Source organism: Dipodomys ordii, unplaced genomic scaffold, assembly GCF_000151885.1.
Source record: "Dipodomys ordii isolate 6190 unplaced genomic scaffold, Dord_2.0 Scaffold1, whole genome shotgun sequence".
NCBI classification, from domain to species: Eukaryota; Metazoa; Chordata; class Mammalia; order Rodentia; family Heteromyidae; genus Dipodomys; species Dipodomys ordii.
The window spans coordinates 67,737,710-67,757,442 of NW_012267217.1; the positions used below are offsets into that span (position 1 = coordinate 67,737,710).

Below are 19,733 nucleotides of genomic sequence, written 5' to 3' on the forward strand. Positions count from 1 at the left end.
CACATACCACACACACACACACACACACCTCTCTCTTGTTCCTTTTATCTCTGAATTTTGCTATAAGGACATCATGTAAGTATCCAAATATGATGACACTTTGGAACACTGCTAAACACTGCTAAGTTCCAGCAGGAACACCCTTTTCCACACTCCATCCCACCTCTCTGCAGAAGCTCTACCCCTAGCCCCGGGAGAGGGTAACGTGAGCTCCACAACCACACGCCTGGGCCTCGAGTGCAGTCCATCATAGGAAGGAGACCTGGGCCCTCTCCCGGTGCCCTGGGGCTCCTCTCAACAGAGGCCGTGGGTGCTAGCGCTGGCTGGAGGCCTCTGGCTCCAGCCCGGCTAACTGCAGCATGAAGCACCTTCGGTGACGTCGCTGTGGTTCCATCCACAGCTGCAGACAACTGAACACAGGGCTCCTTGGGGCTCCTTAGGAGCAGCGCTGAGTCGGAGCCGAGTGTGTGGAGTGCGGTGAGTCCCTCGGGCAGGCTGGCAGCCATGCCTGAGCCCTCCGTGAGTGGGCACAGGGCTCCCTCAGGCCCCCCCCCCCCGTCCACGGCTGCATGCCTGGCTCTGTGTGTACCAAGTTGTCCCGCACGCTGAGCACCAACCCTCAGCAAAGGCTGGAAGACAGGAGAGAGGGTCCTGCACGCTGAGCACCAACCTTTGGCAAAGGCCGGAAGACAGGAGAGGGTTCCATCTAATTTTTGTGCATTAAAGAGATTTTTAAAGAACCTTCGATAAAAGTGTTCCTCACTTTTTAAGACAGAAGAACTTTTTTTGTGGTTGGGAAGCAGGCAGGCTGAGGGGAAGCCAGGTCTCCTGTCATTATTCTAAGGTAACTAGTGCAGAGAATGGAAAAGCTTCAGTCTGGGCAGGATTTTTAACTATGGCGGAAACGGGGAAGACCATGCATGTGAAGAAAGAACAATAAAGCAAAGAGGACAGTTTGCCCAGTGTCAGACTCAGGAAGGACATGAAGTCTGCTTGCTGGTTCTCTGTGGGTGACCCAGTGAATACAGACCAGAACTTGCTAATCCTCTCAACAGGGCTCTGGGCCTGTGGTCTTGGTGGCGGCAGCAGCACAGCTGACCTATCAGGGCCTGGACTCCCTGAGCATCGGGGTGCCCCCCGGCCCCCCCCGGCCTCCCCCGCAGCTCCTCCCAGCTGACGGCCCCGTGTGACCAGCAGCCCAGCCTGCCCATTGCCTGTCCCCAGAGCCCTGTCATGGAGCCACGGCACCCAGCACCTTCCCAGCCATAACGTGGCTCTGGAGCCCCGCCTCCGTGTGGACCACTCCACCAGGCAGCGAGGGAGACAGTGCCCTGCAAACCCGTCCAGCACCCCACCCTGCACCTGTGCTGCCACCTCCTCCCTGGCCGGCGGGACCTGGACCCTCCCCAGGCAGGAGGCCATCTGTGGGGAGTCTCAGCATGGCCTCCATCCACCCAACGAGGACAGCGTGGGCCTCAGCTGCAGCAGACACCTAGACGCTAGACCTGAGGTCTGCTGGGGTGTCCCTCCAAGTTCTGATTATGTGTGTGGCTGGCTGGGGACCTGGGGACCGACATCTTTCTGAGAGCACAGAGGAGGCAGGGTGGAAGCCAGCGACCACAGACTTCAGAGCTGCTGGCCCTCTTGTTATTAACACCCAGGAGGCTGGGGACAGCTCATGGTGATGCCAGTGTTTGCCATCCGAGTGGGGGCTGGGTGCAGCGACAAGGCAGCCTAAAGGAGCCTAAGAAGCAGTGGTTTTGGGGCCAGGATGTGTCTGTGGTGCTTGGCCCTGGTGTGCCTATCTCCGATGGTGGCTCCTTTCTGACCCAAGCTGGTGCTGCAGGGCGCGGCTCGGGGGCCGCCCGTGGTTGGGCGGTGGTATGCACACCCCTGTCTAGAAGCACAGCACAGACCGGAAGTTCAGGAATACTCCGTGGAAGGTCAGCTGTGTGGCATGCTCTGGGGGACCCTGGGGCTGTGTGAGCCAGCCCTCAGCTGTGTTGTCAGGTGGAGCTGTGGGGCTCAACTCTTCTCTTCCCCTGTGACCAAGGCCTCAGAGGCTCTCTGTGCACGTCACCGTTTCCCTGACTTTATCCTGCAGTGCTGGGCACCCTGTGTGGGGTGCAGACCCAGATGTCACCCCCAGTGGCAGGTGGTGCTGCTGGTAGTGAGGCTTCCTGCCCCAAGCCATGAGGAGCCTGTGACATCAATGTAGAGGATCCTAGAGAGCCCGACTGTCCCCAGGAGGTTCATGGTGAAGCAGCAAACCTTTCACACACTGCATCTCAGAGCAGCCTTCCTGCCCATCATCTCCTGCTCCCTGCCCACCATCAGAACCCAGCCTCCCGGCTGCAGTCAGCTCAAGGGGTGGGAAGGAACACATGGCACTGAGGGCGCTGCATCTCAGACTGTGAGCCTCGGGCAGCAGGCCCGGAAGCCATGGGCAGGCACCGTCCTGGGTCTGCGTACCTCATTTCCCAGCAGAGCAGAAACACAGGCTTCAGAGGCGTCGCAGATGGCCGTCAGGTCATGGCCGCCCTCCAGGGCCAGCACCACCCGGCCGCCGGCCAGGCCCATCAGCTGCTTTGTCAGGTACCCAAAACCTGCAATGGGAGGACAGGCGTCAGCAGGTGGCATGCTGCACCTCAGCAGCCCCAAAGTGTGACCTGTCTCCCAGAGAGAGGGAGACAAGGAATAGGCTTCCACCCCAGGCCACGTGGGCCAGGCTTGGTTTAATACATTTACTTGAGTTGTGGTACTGGATTTCCTGTTCATTGGTTCAAGAGTGGATTATGAGTATTGTGATCATCTTGTCTGGAGCACAGGACACCCATCCCACCCAGAGGCCCTGTGCCCCATGCTTCTCTGAGGAACCTTGGGCGTTCTGTCACCTGAGAGCCCTGCATGGGCACACACGTGCACACAGGCACACAGATCCACACCACGCATGCCGCCCAGGCTTTCCCGTACCCACACCTGCGCTGACCACAGCCAACGCCTTCGCCGTGCACACAGGCACACAGATCCACACCACGCATGCCGCCCAGGCTTTCCTGTACGCACATCTGCGCTGACCACAGCCAACGCCTTCGCCGTGCACACAGGCACACAGATCCACACCACGCATGCCGCCCAGGCTTTCCTGTACGCACATCTGCGCTGACCACAGACAATGCCTTCACCATGTAAGGCAGCTGCCCCTGGTGGCCATCCCCATCACCCCCTGCAGCCAGAGGGGGCTGGTGCATGCTGGACAGTAGGAGAACCTTCATAAACCAGTGGTCTCCATGCTAGACCCAGGCAGGCTGCATGTCCTGCCAGGCTCTGATGAGAGAGTGCCCAGAATGTGGCAGTGGACGCCCAGCGGGAACCCCACCCTTGGCCTGTTGCTTACCACCTACAGCCCAGGGACAGGGGGGCTATGTGAGGCACTACTCCCGCAGGGCCATCCCTGAGGCCACTCTGGCCCACCCTCCCTTCCCTGTATGCGGGCCAGATGGGCACTCCTTCATCTGAGCTGATGGGGACAGTAGGGGAGGGGGCAGAGCCAGGGAGCCTTCCAATCCCTTCTGTGCTGTGCCAGCGCAGAAATCAGGAGCACTGGCGTCGCGCCGGTGAGCGCCAGCAGCTCTGGCCCCTCCTGGCAGCAGGCATGCCCCTCCTCCCAGAGTCACCACAGCATCAGAGAATGGAACACACACAACCCAGGGCCAATGCCAGCTCTGGTTCTCACAGCCAGCTGGCTCTTAGGGCCGTGGACACGAGGAGGGAGCCTGGCACGCGTGCGTGGCTGGCCCCAGGGTGGAGGGCCTGGGCTTCCCGCGTGAGCACCGTGCTGCCCTGCTGAGCCGGGTGAGTGAGGGGCCGGGGCCGGCCCTGTCTCCTGGGTGAAGCCAAGGCGACTTCCCTCCACACAAAGAGCTCTGGACCAGTCACCACGAGCCATCATGAGCCTGGCGACTGGCCTCGGCAGACCCACTTACATTTGGCAGACAGGTTGTAGCCTCCGAGAGGCGTCGGGTGACCCTCCACAGCATCGAAGCCCGAGGACACCAGCACCACATCCGGGGCAAACTCGTTGGCGATCGGCATGACCACGGCTCTGCAAGGAGCAGGAGATGGTGTGGGCAGCAGAACAGAGGGGCACGGGACAGCCTGAACCCAGAGCCCCTGGCCGTCCTGGGGTGGGTGATGCAGGTGCCCCCCACAGGCATCTGTCTTCAAGTCCAGGACAACAGGCCCCACGGCAGCTCGGGAAAGGTGCCGCACAGGCCTTCTCGCCGCCTGTGACCACCACTGCGTGGGTCACACCAACCAGAGGCCCAGGGGACGGGCTCTTGTTATGTCAGCGCCATGGCAGGTCACTCCGGGCCCGGCCTTGCCCGCCCCACCCCACTCTCCAAACAGGCCTGCTCCCCCGGCCTGGGAGGGTGCTGTCCCCGAACACCACTAGTAGGCGTGGCTCCAGCACAGCAGCCTGCTGCCCCCGCCCTGGAGGAGCAGCCCCCACGCCAGCCCCTCGCCCAGAGGCCTCCGGCATACAGCAGTGGGAGGGGAGCCAGTGAGCAGACACCTACAACGGTGACAGGGGAAACTGGCCCCGTGTTTAGGGAAACGCAAACCCCACCAAGAGTCCCACGACTGCGCCCCAGCGAGACCCTGCAGCAAGGAGCTGAGAAACCATGGCCAGCTGCGGCCTATGAGAACGCGAGCTCTCCGCTGCTCTGTGGGCCTGCACGCGCTTCATTCGAGGCTCACGGTCAGTCCTGGCTTCCAATCTTTCTGCGGGTGCTGGGAAGGCAGCAGTGGCCCTCGGAAAACGTGGCCACAAGAAGGGGCGCGCCCTATGGGGCAAGCTGAAGAAGTCCTGTCGTCTGCCCCTCAGGACTCCGGGGCCCGCCGTGGAGCCTGCAGACACCCTGCCAGGAGCCCACAGGTGCGGTCTGAGGTCAGGCCTTGAAGCTGCCTTGCCCCGTGACAGCGACAACTGGCCTTGGGACCCTCACAGAACTTCAATGGCAGATCTGACCTACACATTCCCAGCTCATCTACACAGCTCCTGTCCTGTTCTTCAGTGTAGGACCCCAGCCCCAGGCTTCAGGAGCACTTCTTGTGAGTATGTGGGAAAAGAACAATAGCCTTATTAGTTCACACAGCAGAACACACCACACGGAGGGGGAGGGTGGAGCCAACACCTAGCCACGCCCAGAGGTCCTTCTCTTCCAAGGGCACCATGGCGGGCCCGCCCCCCGTGTCACAGGGAGCCAATCTCTCCAAGGGCACCCGTGGTGGGCCCGCCCCCCGTGTCACAGGGAGCCAATCTCTCCAAGGGCACCTGTGGCAGAGGCCTCAGGCCCAGATCTTCCTGACAGATGGCAGAACAGAGTGCAGCCGCCCTTCCTGCTCTCCAGGAAGACTGTTTCTCCAGGCAGAAAAGCAGTTCCAGCTAGGGCTCTGGTATGGGCTTTAAAGCCAAGACATTCTTTCAAGGAAACCACAGCCCATGGCTGCCGCTTTGAAGCAAGGGCGTGTGGCGGGCTCTAGCTCTTCCCTCTGAAGCAGTGCTGAGCTCCTTGACTTCCAATCCCCACTCCCAAGCCAAGTCCTGCTAAAATCATCATTAAATGAAGTTCAAACCAAGAGTCCCTGGTGTCTATACTTGCTGTGCGGTGGTGCCACCCCGAAGCCAATCCACACAAAGTGTGCAACATGCCCCAGACTGGTGGGCCCGCGCTGCCTCAGAGCTCAGCAGCGGGACGGGAATGTCACCACGCTCCTGCTGATGGCCCGGCTGGACACCCTCTAGGCTTTGGGGCCACAAACCAGGCTGTTTCCCTCCTAGAACTACTCATCCACCAAATGCCTGGCTGCTCTGCCCAAGGCCCAGAGACAGGCACTGCTCGGGGTGTCCACGGCCGGTGAGAAGCCCTCACACACGCAGGCCGGCCCGGCCCTGCCCTGCCCGGGGCCCCTGCCCCACAGTCCCTGGACGCCTCACACTTCCCTGTGCCAGCTGCCTCCTGGGGAACTTGACGTTCCCTTGCTTCTCAGCCCTCCTGGGAGGGAGGGGGGGAAGAAGGGCAGGCACACACCGGAAGCCCGCTTCTACTTCCAGAGCCTCAGCCACTCTACCCTGCCCCTTGTGGCAGGCAGCCCATGGCCTGGGTCACCTCTGACGGGGAGGAGCAATGGTTTCTGGCTGCCATCACCCCAGAGGCTCCAAGTCTGCAGAGAAAAGCCACCTTCCCATCTTCAAGCCTCTGCTCTCACTCACCCTGCCCACCGCATGGCTCCATGGCGCTTTCCTTCCTTGCAGGGTCTCCCTATCTCAGTCCGCTTCCACACACCCAGGAAATACGCCAGTCACAGAGTGGAGACCAGCGAGGGCAGTGTGTGGTAAGTGCAGCCCCGGGAATGGCCTCTGCCGGGCGCAGGGGGCCCGGCCCTCAGCTCTGAGCTGGGGTCATCCCTCCAGCTGCTCAGAAGCCAACGCCATGTCTCCACTCCTCACACCGAGGGCCTCTGTCCTAACCTGACACTGCCTCCCCGTGTCCCCAGCAGCCAGCTCAGATGGACACTTGCGTTTCTGAAATCGAGGACACACAAGCGGCCCCAGAGCACTCTGCCCCACCCTGAGAGGTGCTCCCCTTCCGCCCTGCCAGGGCCCGCCCCACCACCCTCCTTCCTCTCTGGCGCCCTCACTGTCTCCGGTGCCTAGCCCACCCTGGAGTGCTCCCTCTTAGACCACATCTTTCACTCAGAAGGTAGATCCATCCATCATTCCCAGAGGCTCCCAGGGTCCGGCTCTGAGTCCTCCCTGGGGAGTGTGCCTCTCCCCTAAGACACATGCGCCAAACTCACTCTGCCTGGAATGGCCCAGCCTCCCCGCGGGGACGCGTGCCCAGCAAGGCCGCCTGGGTGTGCCCACTGCCGCCCAGGGCTCCAATACCTTTTCACTTTATCGGTTGTTTCCTTCTCCAGGATCCAGGCAGGCTGGCCAAGCTTTGATTCTGGTTTTTATTTCTAAAATCAGTGTACCAAGTCCTCAGATCAACTGAGTGGTAGTGCATGTCTATACTCACAGCAACTCAGAGGGCAGAGGTTCCAGGAGAGCCCAGGCAATAAACAGTCAGCAAGACCCTGTCTCAAACACAATCAGTGTGGTGGTATACACCTGCAACCCTAGTGTCTGGAGGTAGAAGCAGGAGGATTACAGTCCAAGAGTGGCCTGGAAAGAGCACAGGCCTCTCTGGAAGGCACCACAAGCACAGGAGAGGGTGTGCCCAGCGTAAGCTCCGAGTTCAAGTGCAACCCCACCGCGCCTCCTCACACGTGTGGACTGCCGCTAGAAAGGAAGGCAGCCTGGGTGTGGACCTGTCCGCAGGCAGGCGGCTACCCAGGACACAGCATCTGCGTGCTGTTTCCCTCCTAGAACTACCCATCCACCAAATGCCTGGCTGCTCGGGGTGTCCACGGCCGGTGAGAAGCCCTCACACACGCAGGCCGGCCCTGCGTCCGTGTGGCTCACCAGCAGCCGGGGGCCTCCGTGCGCCAGCCTTCCAACGGTCGTGGCCGGACGGTCCACTGCCACCTGTCCCTCGAGGTGAGCCAGGTCTGTGCAGCACAGCTTCCCGTGCCAGTGAGAACACCCGTGTGGCCCCCAGCCCGGCGACACCGCCCGCGGGGAGCCACGCACCGACGGCAGGTGAGTGAGGGGTTAAGGACCACGCGTCACTCTGCATCCAAGCCCAAAGCACAGTGCTGTTGCTGGGTGCTCGGCACACTTCAAAGCCACGTCTGGCCCGGAGACTGGTTTGAATTAAGGTCCCTTTTCTTCTTTGAGTCTCTGAGCCTGAGGAGAAAGTGCCGGCTACTTCTGGATCTCATTAGGGACAATTTTCTTATCTTTTCTTCATCTGAGGCTTGATCCCCTGAAAACCCAACCTGGCAGGCTGGGGCTCTGAACAAGGGGCAGCCTTTGAGGCATGCACTGCCCCAAGGGGCCGCCGAGAGGGGGAGCAAAGAAGAGAGGGGGCAGCGAGCTGGCCCTTCTCCCCCATCCCAACGCCTGGGGAACCATAAACAGTAAACTTCAAAGCGCTACTTCACATTAAAATCAATAAAAAAAGAGCCTGAAACAATTCTCCTTTTCAAAGAAGCTAGTGAAGCTTTACAACGCGCAGTGGTAAGATCATCCTGCACGCGCTGGGCAGGACGTGCGAGCAGATCAGAGGCCGCTGGGGCAAAGTTCACCTTAGAGGCCAGCCCGGTGAACCAGGGGAGCCTCCCGGAAGGGCCACACCTCTGGACCTGGGCTAGGGCCAAAAGGCTCAAACTCTTACCCCAGGTCAAAGCGTAGCTGGCAACCAGAGAGTGCAGACGTGCAGTGCGGCAGCAGTAGCAGCAGCGCAGCATCACCACGGGCTCAGATGGCTGGGCTCGGGCCCACTGGGCCTTCAGTCTGAGGCCAGCGTCCACACGGGCAGGACATCCACCATAGGCTACCACAGTGTGGGCACGTACGCTGTTCTCAACTCAGGTTCAGCCATCACCATTACAAGACTGCAGATGAGGGGTGCCTCCGACAGATGGGCGGAAGGCAGGGCAGGCCTCTGAAGGCCCAGTGACTGCCCCTCAGGCCAGCACTGGCCATGCAGCCCACTTCCTTCCTGATTTAATCAAAGGGACCCCTTACTTCTATATGTAACTGAGACTGGAGGCCACCTTTATCGCCTCCCAGCTATTCTTCCAGTGGACCCTGGGGCCAAGACCCAGGTCAACATGAGCAAGAGGACTCACCCAGTATCTCCACAGAGCTCGTGGCAGAACACAGGGCAAAGCCTTTATAGACTGTCCTTGTGCAGCCTTACCCACTGGGCATGCCCAGAGACATGTGCACACACACGGGCACTTCCATCCCCAGAGGTGTAGGTCTCATAAGCACATATGCAACTAGCTGTGCAGATGGGTGCCCAGGCACACACATGCACACATGTAGTAAACTCCAGACGCCTGGCCCACAATGCGCTGTCTCCTTTGCCAAGACGCCTGGTCTCTTGGGTGGGTCAGCCAGGTCACCAACCCTTCTCACAGGCTGCCATGCACCCGAGCTAGGCACTGCCCACAGATCCTCTTCCTGCCCTTTCACAGGGAGAACCCGGCCCGGTCAAGCCCCCTCCTTCTGGTTGAGAGAAATCAGTTTAACATCCGGTGACAAGCAGTTTTAGAAGTGACCACTCTGTGGCCAAGCTTAAGGACAAGGGCTATGTAAGGAAGGGGTGTGAGGCGGACCTTGATTCAGTGTTTATATAAATGAAGAAATGATTTCTTTCCACTCTATAGCAACTCAAAAAAGGTTTGTGGAAGATTAGGAGATAATCCCATTGCTAGGGTTTGCATCTCAGTTTTTGTTAATTAACAGCATGTTCCAGCACTGCATCAAGTCCTTGCCTGTGACATTCACGCTCACCATCAGGATGGACACGGATTCCTGGGCTCTGTCTCAGGCACAGAGGCTGCGCTTACATGTTGAATGCTGAACCGAGCTCATGTGTCTGTGGCCTTTGTCTACAGTTCACAGACACGTTCCCAAGTACCCATCTTGTAAGTGCTCCACAGAGACTGGGGACTCACCTGAAGGCTGCTAAGTACTCTGTGTCTCCCATGGGAGGGTCCAGGCCGCCCGTGAAAGCCATGTTGACCGTGAAGCCCACTCCTGGCCCTGTGCCCACCTGTGGCCAGGAGAGAAACCCATGTCACAGATCCGCGGCAGGAATACCCACTGTTGGTGGCCCTGGGCTGAGGTACCCGCAGGGTCTGCTGCAGGCCTGTATGTCCGGGGCCCCGCAGATTCATTAGTACGTGAGGCTGGGCACCCAAATACCTGATGTGCTAATGTTAAGAATGGAGCAGTTTTCATAAAATGCTTCTGGTGTCAGGGACCTTGAACGGTGGTAACTATGGGGAACCACCTCTGACCTTGTACCACAGGAGTCCCTCTCAGGAACATTCCAAAGACCTGCCCATCTGTGCCATGTGCCACATGCTAACCAGATGGGTCTCCAGGAAGACCATTCTGCTACTTCGCGCTTGCTCGTAGGCAGTGAGAGGCAGGGCAGGCCAAGGAGAGCTGGTGCTGTCCTGCAGCCTCTGTAATCCCGGGGTGGGGGAGGGGGACCCGGTGCTGTACTGCGCCTCCAGATTCCCAGCTGCGAGTGTCACCCCAGTACAGAGCACAGGCTTTCTTGGAAGAGAGTGCACTGCTGGCTCACTCATGCACAAACACTTCCACTGGCCTAGACTGGAGGTGGACTTGAGTCCTTTAATTTACGTTTGTGTGTTAGACAAAACACAGGCCCTGGCCACCTGGAGGAAATGCAGGCTGGCAGGCCGGTGTGCGCCCCGCTCTCCATGGCTCACGGGCGCACTCCCAGCTTCTTACCTCATCAGGTGCCCCGCTGCCCGGGAAGAAGTTCCCGTCGTCGTAGCGGTGCAGGGACACGTAGAGCACACTGGGGTCACTGTAGAAAGCCTGCTGGGTTCCATTCCCGTGGTGCACATCCTGAGGGACCCGGAGAGCCGGCTCAGGCCACCGGGCCTCTCACCTGGGCCCTCACACCTCAGCTGGACCCCTCTACGCCCGGGGGGGGGTGACAGTTCACTCTGGGAGATGGCCTGACACCTCCAAGTGGGCCAGGCACCCCGGCAGGATAGATGAGGGGCACACAGAGGACTGTAGATTCATGAGGAGCTGAATGGGCAGCACATTCTTGGCTCTTGTTTCAGCCACACCCAACTGTGTATCCACAGTGAACCATCCGAAGGGAGGTCTCTGGCCTGGCTGCTGACGGGCACCTGTTGAGCGTCACTCCATGCTGGGGGGTGCCTGGAACCATGTGGCTACAAGTGACAGGGCCCAGGCTCCCATACTGCTCTTGGAGGGTGCTAAGACAGGTCCCTGCACTTCCTGAAGGGCTGTGCCCATCCTTGTCCTGGAACATGGGAGGTGGTTCCCAGAATCAGTGGGGCTGGGCGGCCATGTTTTACATGTATGTGTGTGTGTGTGTGTGTGTGTGTGTGTGTGTATGTGCGCGAGCCAGCTAGGGGTTCTAGCTGGGACTCTTCTAGAGGTTGGTTATGAGCTGTGGGAATGTGGTACTTCCACACAGATGGTCAGTGCTGGGAGCCAGGGGCATCACCATATGCATTTACCTACAGGATGGCCACAGAGCCATCTACAGTCCACACGAGGCCGGCTGTGCTGTCCCTAGTGCACAGCTAGCTCACGCCGGCTAGGCCCACTATGAGGTCCCCTGTATACAGCTAGGCCACTATGCTGTCCCAGTACGTGGCTAGCACATGGCTGGGCCCGCTACGCAGCTCCCAGTACGTGGCTAGCACATGGCTAGGCCAGCTATGCCCCTGGCTACACTACACTGCTCTCTGTGGGAGTCTCTCTCTGCTCCCTAAGGGTCTGGGGAGGCTCTCAGGGCTTGCTGGCTCACTGGTGCCAGCTGAGAGGAGGAAGAACTTCCCTGCCTGGCCTGGCTTTGCTATCTTGGCCAGGTAGGAGCCTGCTACCTACAGACTGAGCGCTGGCTCCTCTCCTGAAGTTTTTCTTTTTTTTTTTTGGGTCTGGTCGTGGGGCCTGAACTCTGGGCCTGGGTGCTGTCCCTCAGCTCTTCAGCTCAAGGCTAGCGCTCTACCACTTGAGCCACAGCGCCACTTCCGGCTTTTTTCATTTTGCTTTATGTGGTGCTGAGGAATCGAACCCAGGGCCTCGAGCATGCAAGGCAAGCGCTCTACCACTGAGCCACCTCCCCAGCCCCTGAAGTTTTTCTTTTCCAGAGCTGGGAAGGATTTCTGCGACACCAATCAGCCCCACCCAGCGTGCCTGCTCTTTCCCCTTTAGAATGCGTGGAGTAAGTCATAAACGCCAAACTGAAAGATGTGTGTGTGTGCACATGCATGCTGCTCAAAGAGGAATACTGAAATGAACACTGAATGCTGTGCTATTTTTGGAATTCGGGTTCAGCCAGAGGCAGCTGTTCTAGGCCATAAGGTGTTGCCTCCCACAGGAAGCTCAGCCGTGTCTTGTAGTACAAGCTAGGCACTCAAGTGGGCTGGGGGGTGGGGGGGGGTGGGGCGCGCTGAGAACCACGCTCAGCCTGTAGCTGGGTGGGCCCACATGCTCAGACCAGAGCCCCAAGGCCAAGGCCAGGCACCACATCCTGGACTTCTGCCTTCCATCAGTTGGTGCTGTGGCTCAGTCCTGGCCACATGCTCAGACCAGAGACCCGAGGCCAAGGCCAGGTAGCACATCCTGGACTTCTGCCTTCCACCAGTCAGTGCTGGGGCTCAGTCCTGGCCACACTCTCAACCCTGAGTCATCTCTACTGCAGGTCAGAGCCTACACACACTGCCAGAGGCCATGAAACACACCCCTCTCTGATCTCTGACATGGGTTCCAGAAAGTTCAGTTCTCTAAGTTCCAGGATCAGTGGAGGTGAAGGTCTGCCTCAGCCAGGCTGTCTGCTCTAGAGACAGGGATGTAGGCCCTTCCGGGCTCCCCTGGGAGGCTGGGCCACTCACCCAGTCGACGATGAGGATCTTGCTCACATTCAGCCTCAGCTGGAGAAGCTTGGCCGCCACTGCCACGGAGTTGAAGTAACAAAACCCCCTGAGGAAAGAGAAGGGTGTCAGGACTATGACAAAATTGCCTGTTCCCTGTTTCTACACAACTTGCAACGCAGCCATCCAAAGCCCAGGAGAGTCTAGAGGGCTCAGGTGGAAGGCGGCAGACCGTTTCTAGCCGCTGGGGGGTGGGGATGACAACCTTAACTGATGGTGCCAACCAAGGAGACGTGAACATACAGACACATAGACACACACGTGTACCAGAGACACACACCAACCCGATATTCAGAGGCATACCTACAGACACACAAACGTATGTATACATATACAGACACACACAGGTACCCATGCCATATGCCAGAAACACAGGCACCACTCAGATACACAGAATAACCACATGCACCACAGATCAGATGATACACACCACCTGGATATAGACATACATGCAGATACAAATACATTCACCCACTACAGATATACGCACCACACAAACACACATATAAGATACACACATACACACCACATAAGTAAACATACCACACAAGCACATGGATACACATACACACCAGACAGCTATATACACACATCACACATGAACACAAACATAGTAAAAACACACATATGTATCACAAAGATGTACACACCACTGATAAGCACACATTTACACTGTGCAGCTCTACACACAGACACATACACAAACACAAAAATTAATACACATACATACAAGCACCAATCAACAAATATGCATACCGCACAGATGTATACAAACTATGTAGCTACAGAGACACAGCCATAGGCATATGTATACACACACCCACACAGAAACAGTGAGGCACAAATAAGTGTGCACACTGTGTGAAAATCCCATGCACAATTCTTGTGAGTCAGGGTGGGAGGCTGTTTTCATAATTGCTGTATTGACCCATGTTTGGGGGGGTGCGGAGAGGGGATAAGTTCAGAAATTTAAAAAAATACACCAAAGACACACTCACATACTACACAGACACACACTAACATGGAAACACATGCATACCACACATATATACACCATCGATATATCCATACATTAAACAAATATACAAATGCACAGATACCACACAAATACTAAATATACAGACATCCATGTGCACAAAACACAGGCACACACGATACAGTTGTACATGCAGAGATACACAGTATAACTGTGGGCACACAGCACACAGGCACACGCACAGCGTTCTTGCCTACGCTCAGGGTGACAGGTCTCTAACAGCAGCTCACACTTAACTTTCTGTATTCTAAGACACCTCATGTGGTAGAGGCGAAGAGAGCTGTTTCAGCCTCTGTCTTTTGAGAAGCCCAGGCTGCCCTGCACGTGCGCTTCCCCACTGCTGACCACATGACTAGAGTTCTATGTGGCTCCTAGAGATGGCATACTTGGACAGCCTATGGGCTTGCACCCTAGCTGGCAAAGGCAGCTGAGAGGAAGCTACAGGTCCAGGACCCCTCTCACCATGTCCAGGTGGCCAGCACCGGCACTGGTGCTCATCAATACCGCCAGGTAGGAACGCCACGCCTCACCTGTCGCACATCCTGACGGGGGTGTCGGGGTGCCGGGATGCCGACTGAGGCCACGCCCTGACGGGGGTGTCGGGGTGCCGGGATGCCGACTGAGGCCACGCCCTGACGGGGGTGTCGGGGTGCCGGGATGCCGACTGAGGCCACGCCCTGCCGTGGCCATGGAGTATCTACTGGTCAGAAGCTACAAGGCCAGGCACGATGTGGTCTGTAGGACTGATGGCTACAAGGCCAGGCACGATGTGGTCTGTAGGACTGATGGCTACAAGGCCAGGCACGATGTGGTCTGTAGGACTGATGGCTACAAGGCCAGGCACGGTGTGGTCTGTAGGACTGATGGCTACAAGGCCAGGCACGGTGTGGTCTGTAGGACTGATGGCTACAAGGCCAGGCACGATGTGGTCTGTAGGACTGATGGCTACAAGGCCAGGCACGGTGTGGTCTGTAGGACTGATGGCGACTGTTGGAAAGCAAGGAGCCATAGGAACCTGTTTCCTCTCCCAAGTGCAACAAAAGCAGCAACCATCTGTGATATCTCTGGACCAGTATCCCTGGGGCCTTCTTTCCTATCACCTGACCTGCCGCTCTTCCTAACAGCCTCCAGGGAAGCCGACAGGCCTTGCGGCCTGGGCTCCTCATCCCCCCAGGGGCCCTTGGCTAGAGATCTCCTCAGCCATGGGAAGGAGCCAGCGACACGCCCAAGGCTTGGGGTGGAGGGTTCAGAGGGCCCGGATGAGCCTACCCCCCCCGCTTCCCACCATCACTCACATGGGGGTGCTCTCCTCAGCATGATGTCCTGGGGGGCGGACCACAGCAAAGCCGTTCTGTGAACACCAGACAGTGAAAAGGGCATGTTGTGCCCACAAGAAAGTCGTTCCAACTCAGACGCTAGAGAAGGCGCCCCCGACACGGACGGCCTTCCGTAAAGCGTGGCCACATCCTTGCGTCACTCCAGCTCACCTCCCAGGGTGGACACTGTGGCCTGCACCACGCCCTGCCTCATTCCAGCTCACCTCCTGGGGATGGACACTGTGGCCTGCACCACACCCTGCCTCATTCCAGCTCACCTCCCGGGGATGGACACTGTGGCCTGCACCACGCCCTGCCTCCTTCCAGCTCACCTCCTGGGGATGGACACTGTGGCACCTCCCGGGGATGGATACTGTGGCCTGCACCACGCCCTGCCCTCCTTCCAGCTCACCTCCCGGGGATGGATACTGTGGCCTGCACCGGCCCCTGCCTCCTTCCAGCTCACCTCCCTGGGATGGACACTGTGGCCTGCACCACGCCCTGCCTCATTCCAGCTCACCTCCTGGGGGTGGACACTGTGGCCTGCACCACGCCCTGCCTCATTCCAGCTCACCTCCCGGGGGTGGATACTGTGGCCTGCACTAGCCCCTGCCCTCCTTCCAGCTCACCTCCTGGGGATGGACACTGTGGCCTGCACTAGCCCCTGCCCTCACTCCAGCTCACCTCCCGGGGATGGACACTGTGGCACCTCCCGGGGATGGACACTGTGGCACCTCCCGGGGATGGACACTGTGGCCTGCACCACGCCCTGCCTCACTCCAGCTCACCTCCCGGGGGTGGACACTGTGGCCTGCACCACCTTCTGTCCTCACTCCAGAGTTCACCTCCCGGGGATGGACACTGTGGCCTGCACCACGCCCTGCCTCCTTCCAGCTCACCTCCTGGGGATGGACACTGTGGCCTGCACCACGCCCTGCCTCATTCCAGCTCACCTCCTGGGGGTGGACACTGTGGCCTGCACCATGCCCTGCCTCATTCCAGCTCACCTCCTGGGGATGGACACTGTGGCCTGCACCACGCCCTGCCCTCCTTCCAGCTCACCTCCCGGGGGTGGACACTGTGGCCTGCACCACCCTCTGTCCTCACTCCAGAGTTCACCTCCTGGGGGTGGATACCCATGGAGCCTGCACTACCATTCCCATGAAGAAATGCTTGGGGACTAGTATCTGTATAGCTGCACCGCCCCCATTATTCATACATTGAAGACACCATAATACTGCAATACAATAGGCAAACTAGGAGGCTGTGTAGTCAAGCTGTCATGGAGCTCAGAGGGGCTGGCCAACCACTAAGGACCCCACTGGGGTGCAGTGAGCTACCCCAGGGAGCAGACTCAGGACAGGGCAATGGTGAGGCTGGGCACATTCAGACTCAATACTGCAATCCCACGTCCTAACTCCTGCCCTTGCAGTCCATCCTCGGCTCTCCAGGTGCTGTCTGCAGGCCCAGGGCTGTTTCTGCAGGTAAGTGCAGGTGCTAAGCAGCAGCGAGCGGTGCATGGAACAGCAGGAGGGGAGGGCGTGCACCCCGGCGTGCACGGAGCGGCCTCTCGGTGCCCAGAGGCAGCATGCTCCCTGGAGTGCTCAGCTTCTGCCGGGGCACAGGGCTCCTTTCCTGTCTCCTGTGGAGAAGCCTGTAGCCCACTGAGAAGTTGTGAGCTGGGCCAGCTCCTTTTTTCAGGGATATCCATTTCCTTTGTGAGAGGGGCAGACATAAGCCACAGGCATTCCAGCTTGGGGAAATCGATACACTTCTCAAAAATAGACAAGCAGGCCTCAGCAATGGAACCTGAGCTCTCAGTGTACGGCTAGTCTGGAAACCTCGTGTCTGCCGCCGTGAGCTCTGAAGAGCTATGTGTGGTGACGGCTTTGGATAGGACACTCACGCTGTGGCAGAGCTCAGGACCAATGCAGTGAGGAGAGGTCTGTGCACCCATTAGGAAGGGAACTGGGCTTGAGTATAATAGAGGGGAAAAAGCCTAGGTGTGGCTTCTGGGTGAGTGCCAGTGTAAGCCAGAGCAGAATGTCCAGGCATCTGGACAACTCTCTCTCTGATCACAGAGCACTTTGTGAATTTCATTGTATGGGTGCAGATTCATGCAAAGGCAGGCATGTAAATCCAGCTGCCACCCACTGAGCCAGCTATCACTGTTACTTTAAAATTACGGTTATCGGATGAGCTAAGTCAGTGAGCCGAAGCCCTTTGGGTGTCTCAAGGATTGTGAAGAGGACAAACCGCTCCCAGGCCCAAACCTGTGACCTGAACAACATTCCCACCGCATGAAGAGCATCCAGCACTTGTCTTGATGTGAGCTGCCTCCCACCAGTCCCGACTGAGCGTGGTCACAAGGTGGGGGGGGGAGGGTGGGTCACTACAGGCCGCCCTCCCCTGGGGCCCGGCCTCCCCTGGGGACCCGGCCCTGCCAGGCTCTGACTGACCTTCAGCTCCCCTGTAACCACCTTGAAGACCAACTCCACCACGCACCCCACTGCAAGGCGGGCCGCCCCTGATGAGTGCACCTCATTCCATATGGTGTCGCTGTCCACCTGTAGAGACAACAATCCCAGAGCCACATCCTGAGGGGCTGCCAAAGTCCCAAGACTGGCTCTGCTCTGGACCTGCCAGAGCTCAGCCTTTCACCAGGGCAGACAGCTTACTCTGGAGCTCATCACATTCTTTAACATGCACCGGAACATACAAATGCAAACAGAAGAGTAAATGAGTAGCCTTTCTCCTCTGGTTGCCTCCACTGGGAGGTAGAACTAAGGACACCACGGTTAAGGAGTGTCTTTCTGTTGACCTGCAAGTGTAGTCAGGAGAGCACGCTAGCCAGTAAGATGGCGCGCCAGAGAGGTTAAACAGACCAGGGCTTCTGTGCTCTTGCTATCACCAGCTGTGCTTAAGCGGGACTGGAGCCTGAGCAGGAGCTCTCCCTGGGGTTGGGGGTCCTCCTACGGGGCTGGAGCCTGAGCAGGAGCTCTCCCTGGGGTTGGGGGTCCTCCTACGGGGCTGGAGCCTGAGCAGGAGCTCTCCCTGGGGTTGGGGGGCCTCCTACGGGGCTGGAGCCTGAGCAGGAGCTCTCCCTGGGGTTGGGGGTCCTCCTACGGGGCTGGAGCCTGAGCAGGAGCTCTCCCTGGGGTTGGGGGGCCTCCTACGGGGCTGGAGCCTGAGCAGGAGCTCTCCCTGGGGTTGGGGGGCCTCCTATTGCCAACTTCCAATGCGAAGGGTAAACGGGCCGACAGGTTCACCTACTGCGCTCAACATAAGACGCATTTTTAAGGCCTAGCTCACAGGAGAGACAGAAAACAGACTCTGACAGGAGAGTGCATCTACAGAGCAGCCCTCGGTGGGAGCCAGACCCAAGCACTGAGCAGCTATTCCAAGTATTACTTGGGCAGAAAGTCTAGTGAGCCACCTCGGGCCTGGGCTTGTGCCCTGCCTGGGGGAAGGTGCTGCTCCTGCCTGGCTGGGCCGTGCCATGCGGTTCCATTCAGTACAAAGCAATCGGACGGCCTCTGAACACTGACTGCTTTGAAACTCCAGCGGGAGCCACCTGCCCAGGCCTGACAGACACTCTGTGGGGAGGCATGGACCTCCCTACTGCCTGATGATTTAAGATTCTTTGATAAGCTAAAGAAATTCCTAGGAGGGATATACAGTGAGGGTTATTCTCTCCAGTGATCAAACCTCAACATTCTTTAAATAGTTTCCAAGTGTCCAAAGAACCAACTAGTGTCCACCGTGCTCACTGTTCCCAAAGCGCTGAGATGACAGCATCAGCTGGGAATAACTCCGTGTGTCACCTACAGAAGTGCTGTGTGCACAGAACAGCTGGCTGGTCACTTCCGCTGGAGAATCGACTCACTGAAATCAAAGGTTGCCAGCACTACAGGACAGACTCCGTCAGCTGCCCAGGCCCTCCAGGGCCAGCAACTCTTGAGGCAGGCTAGGCTAAGGCTGCACCCCGGAAGCCAAAATGACTTGACTGAGATGACTTCCTTCCCAAATGCACGGAGGGGCTGATGGACAACACTGGCCCCATCTGTGGGGCCTGCTGGGCGCCCTGCTCTGCTGGGCGCTTCCTGCAGAGAGCAGGGGGCCAACCTCAACCCTGCCACAGGACAGCAAGTGGTCAGTGCCCTCGACAGTCCGACAAGCCCGCCAGCTGCTCCAGAACCTATGATGCTGAGTCCACTGCATCCTGACTTGGGCACACAGTGCTGGAGGACGGCCCGAGACAGGGGCAGAGGTGCCCGACTCCTGAAGGAGCAGAGAGCAGACAGGCAGGGGAGCATGGGAGACGCGGGGGAGCATGTGGGACTGGGGGTGGTGGAAGCGTGGGGTGAGCTGGGGCGCTGGGAGCCATGGCAGGGTGTGTGTGTGCCCGCAGAGCCTGGGCCCCACTCACAAGCTGGGCTGGGGGAGGGCGCCCACGGAGACTCAAGGACACAGATTCTCACTAATTTAGAACTTGTAATAAAGTGGGGGGGGAGCAAAGTAGAAGTTTCTTTCATATGGTTTGTAAAAAAGGTCAAAACCATTAAAAACCTATATTGAACTGTGAGGACGGGATGCACTGGAAGCTCTGGAAGCAGCCCTGCACAGCTTCACACTGAAGAGGGGCTGCCTTCTCAGGCGGAAGCCTCGGTGCCCTGACTGCTCCGTGGATACCCTAGTGGCTGGCCCTGCTTCTGGAAGCCACTGGGTTGGAGCTGCAGCCGGCTGTG

At 58.4% G+C, this 19,733-nt stretch overlaps 1 protein-coding gene across 1 annotated transcript in view; it reads right to left on the bottom strand.

Moving 5' to 3' along the window:
- Hdac4 (histone deacetylase 4) overlaps positions 1-19,733 on the bottom strand; it is a 219,734-nt gene that overhangs the window by 4,963 nt on the left and 195,038 nt on the right. Inside the window, exons 17-23 of the mRNA XM_013024290.1 lie at positions 17,445-17,552; positions 14,965-15,020; positions 12,595-12,682; positions 10,445-10,564; positions 9,637-9,734; positions 3,987-4,105; positions 2,473-2,606 (exon numbers count right to left, since the gene is read on the bottom strand). Coding sequence (XP_012879744.1) covers positions 2,473-2,606; positions 3,987-4,105; positions 9,637-9,734; positions 10,445-10,564; positions 12,595-12,682; positions 14,965-15,020; positions 17,445-17,552 — 723 coding nt within the window. The remainder of the gene's footprint in view (positions 1-2,472; positions 2,607-3,986; positions 4,106-9,636; positions 9,735-10,444; positions 10,565-12,594; positions 12,683-14,964; positions 15,021-17,444; positions 17,553-19,733) is intronic.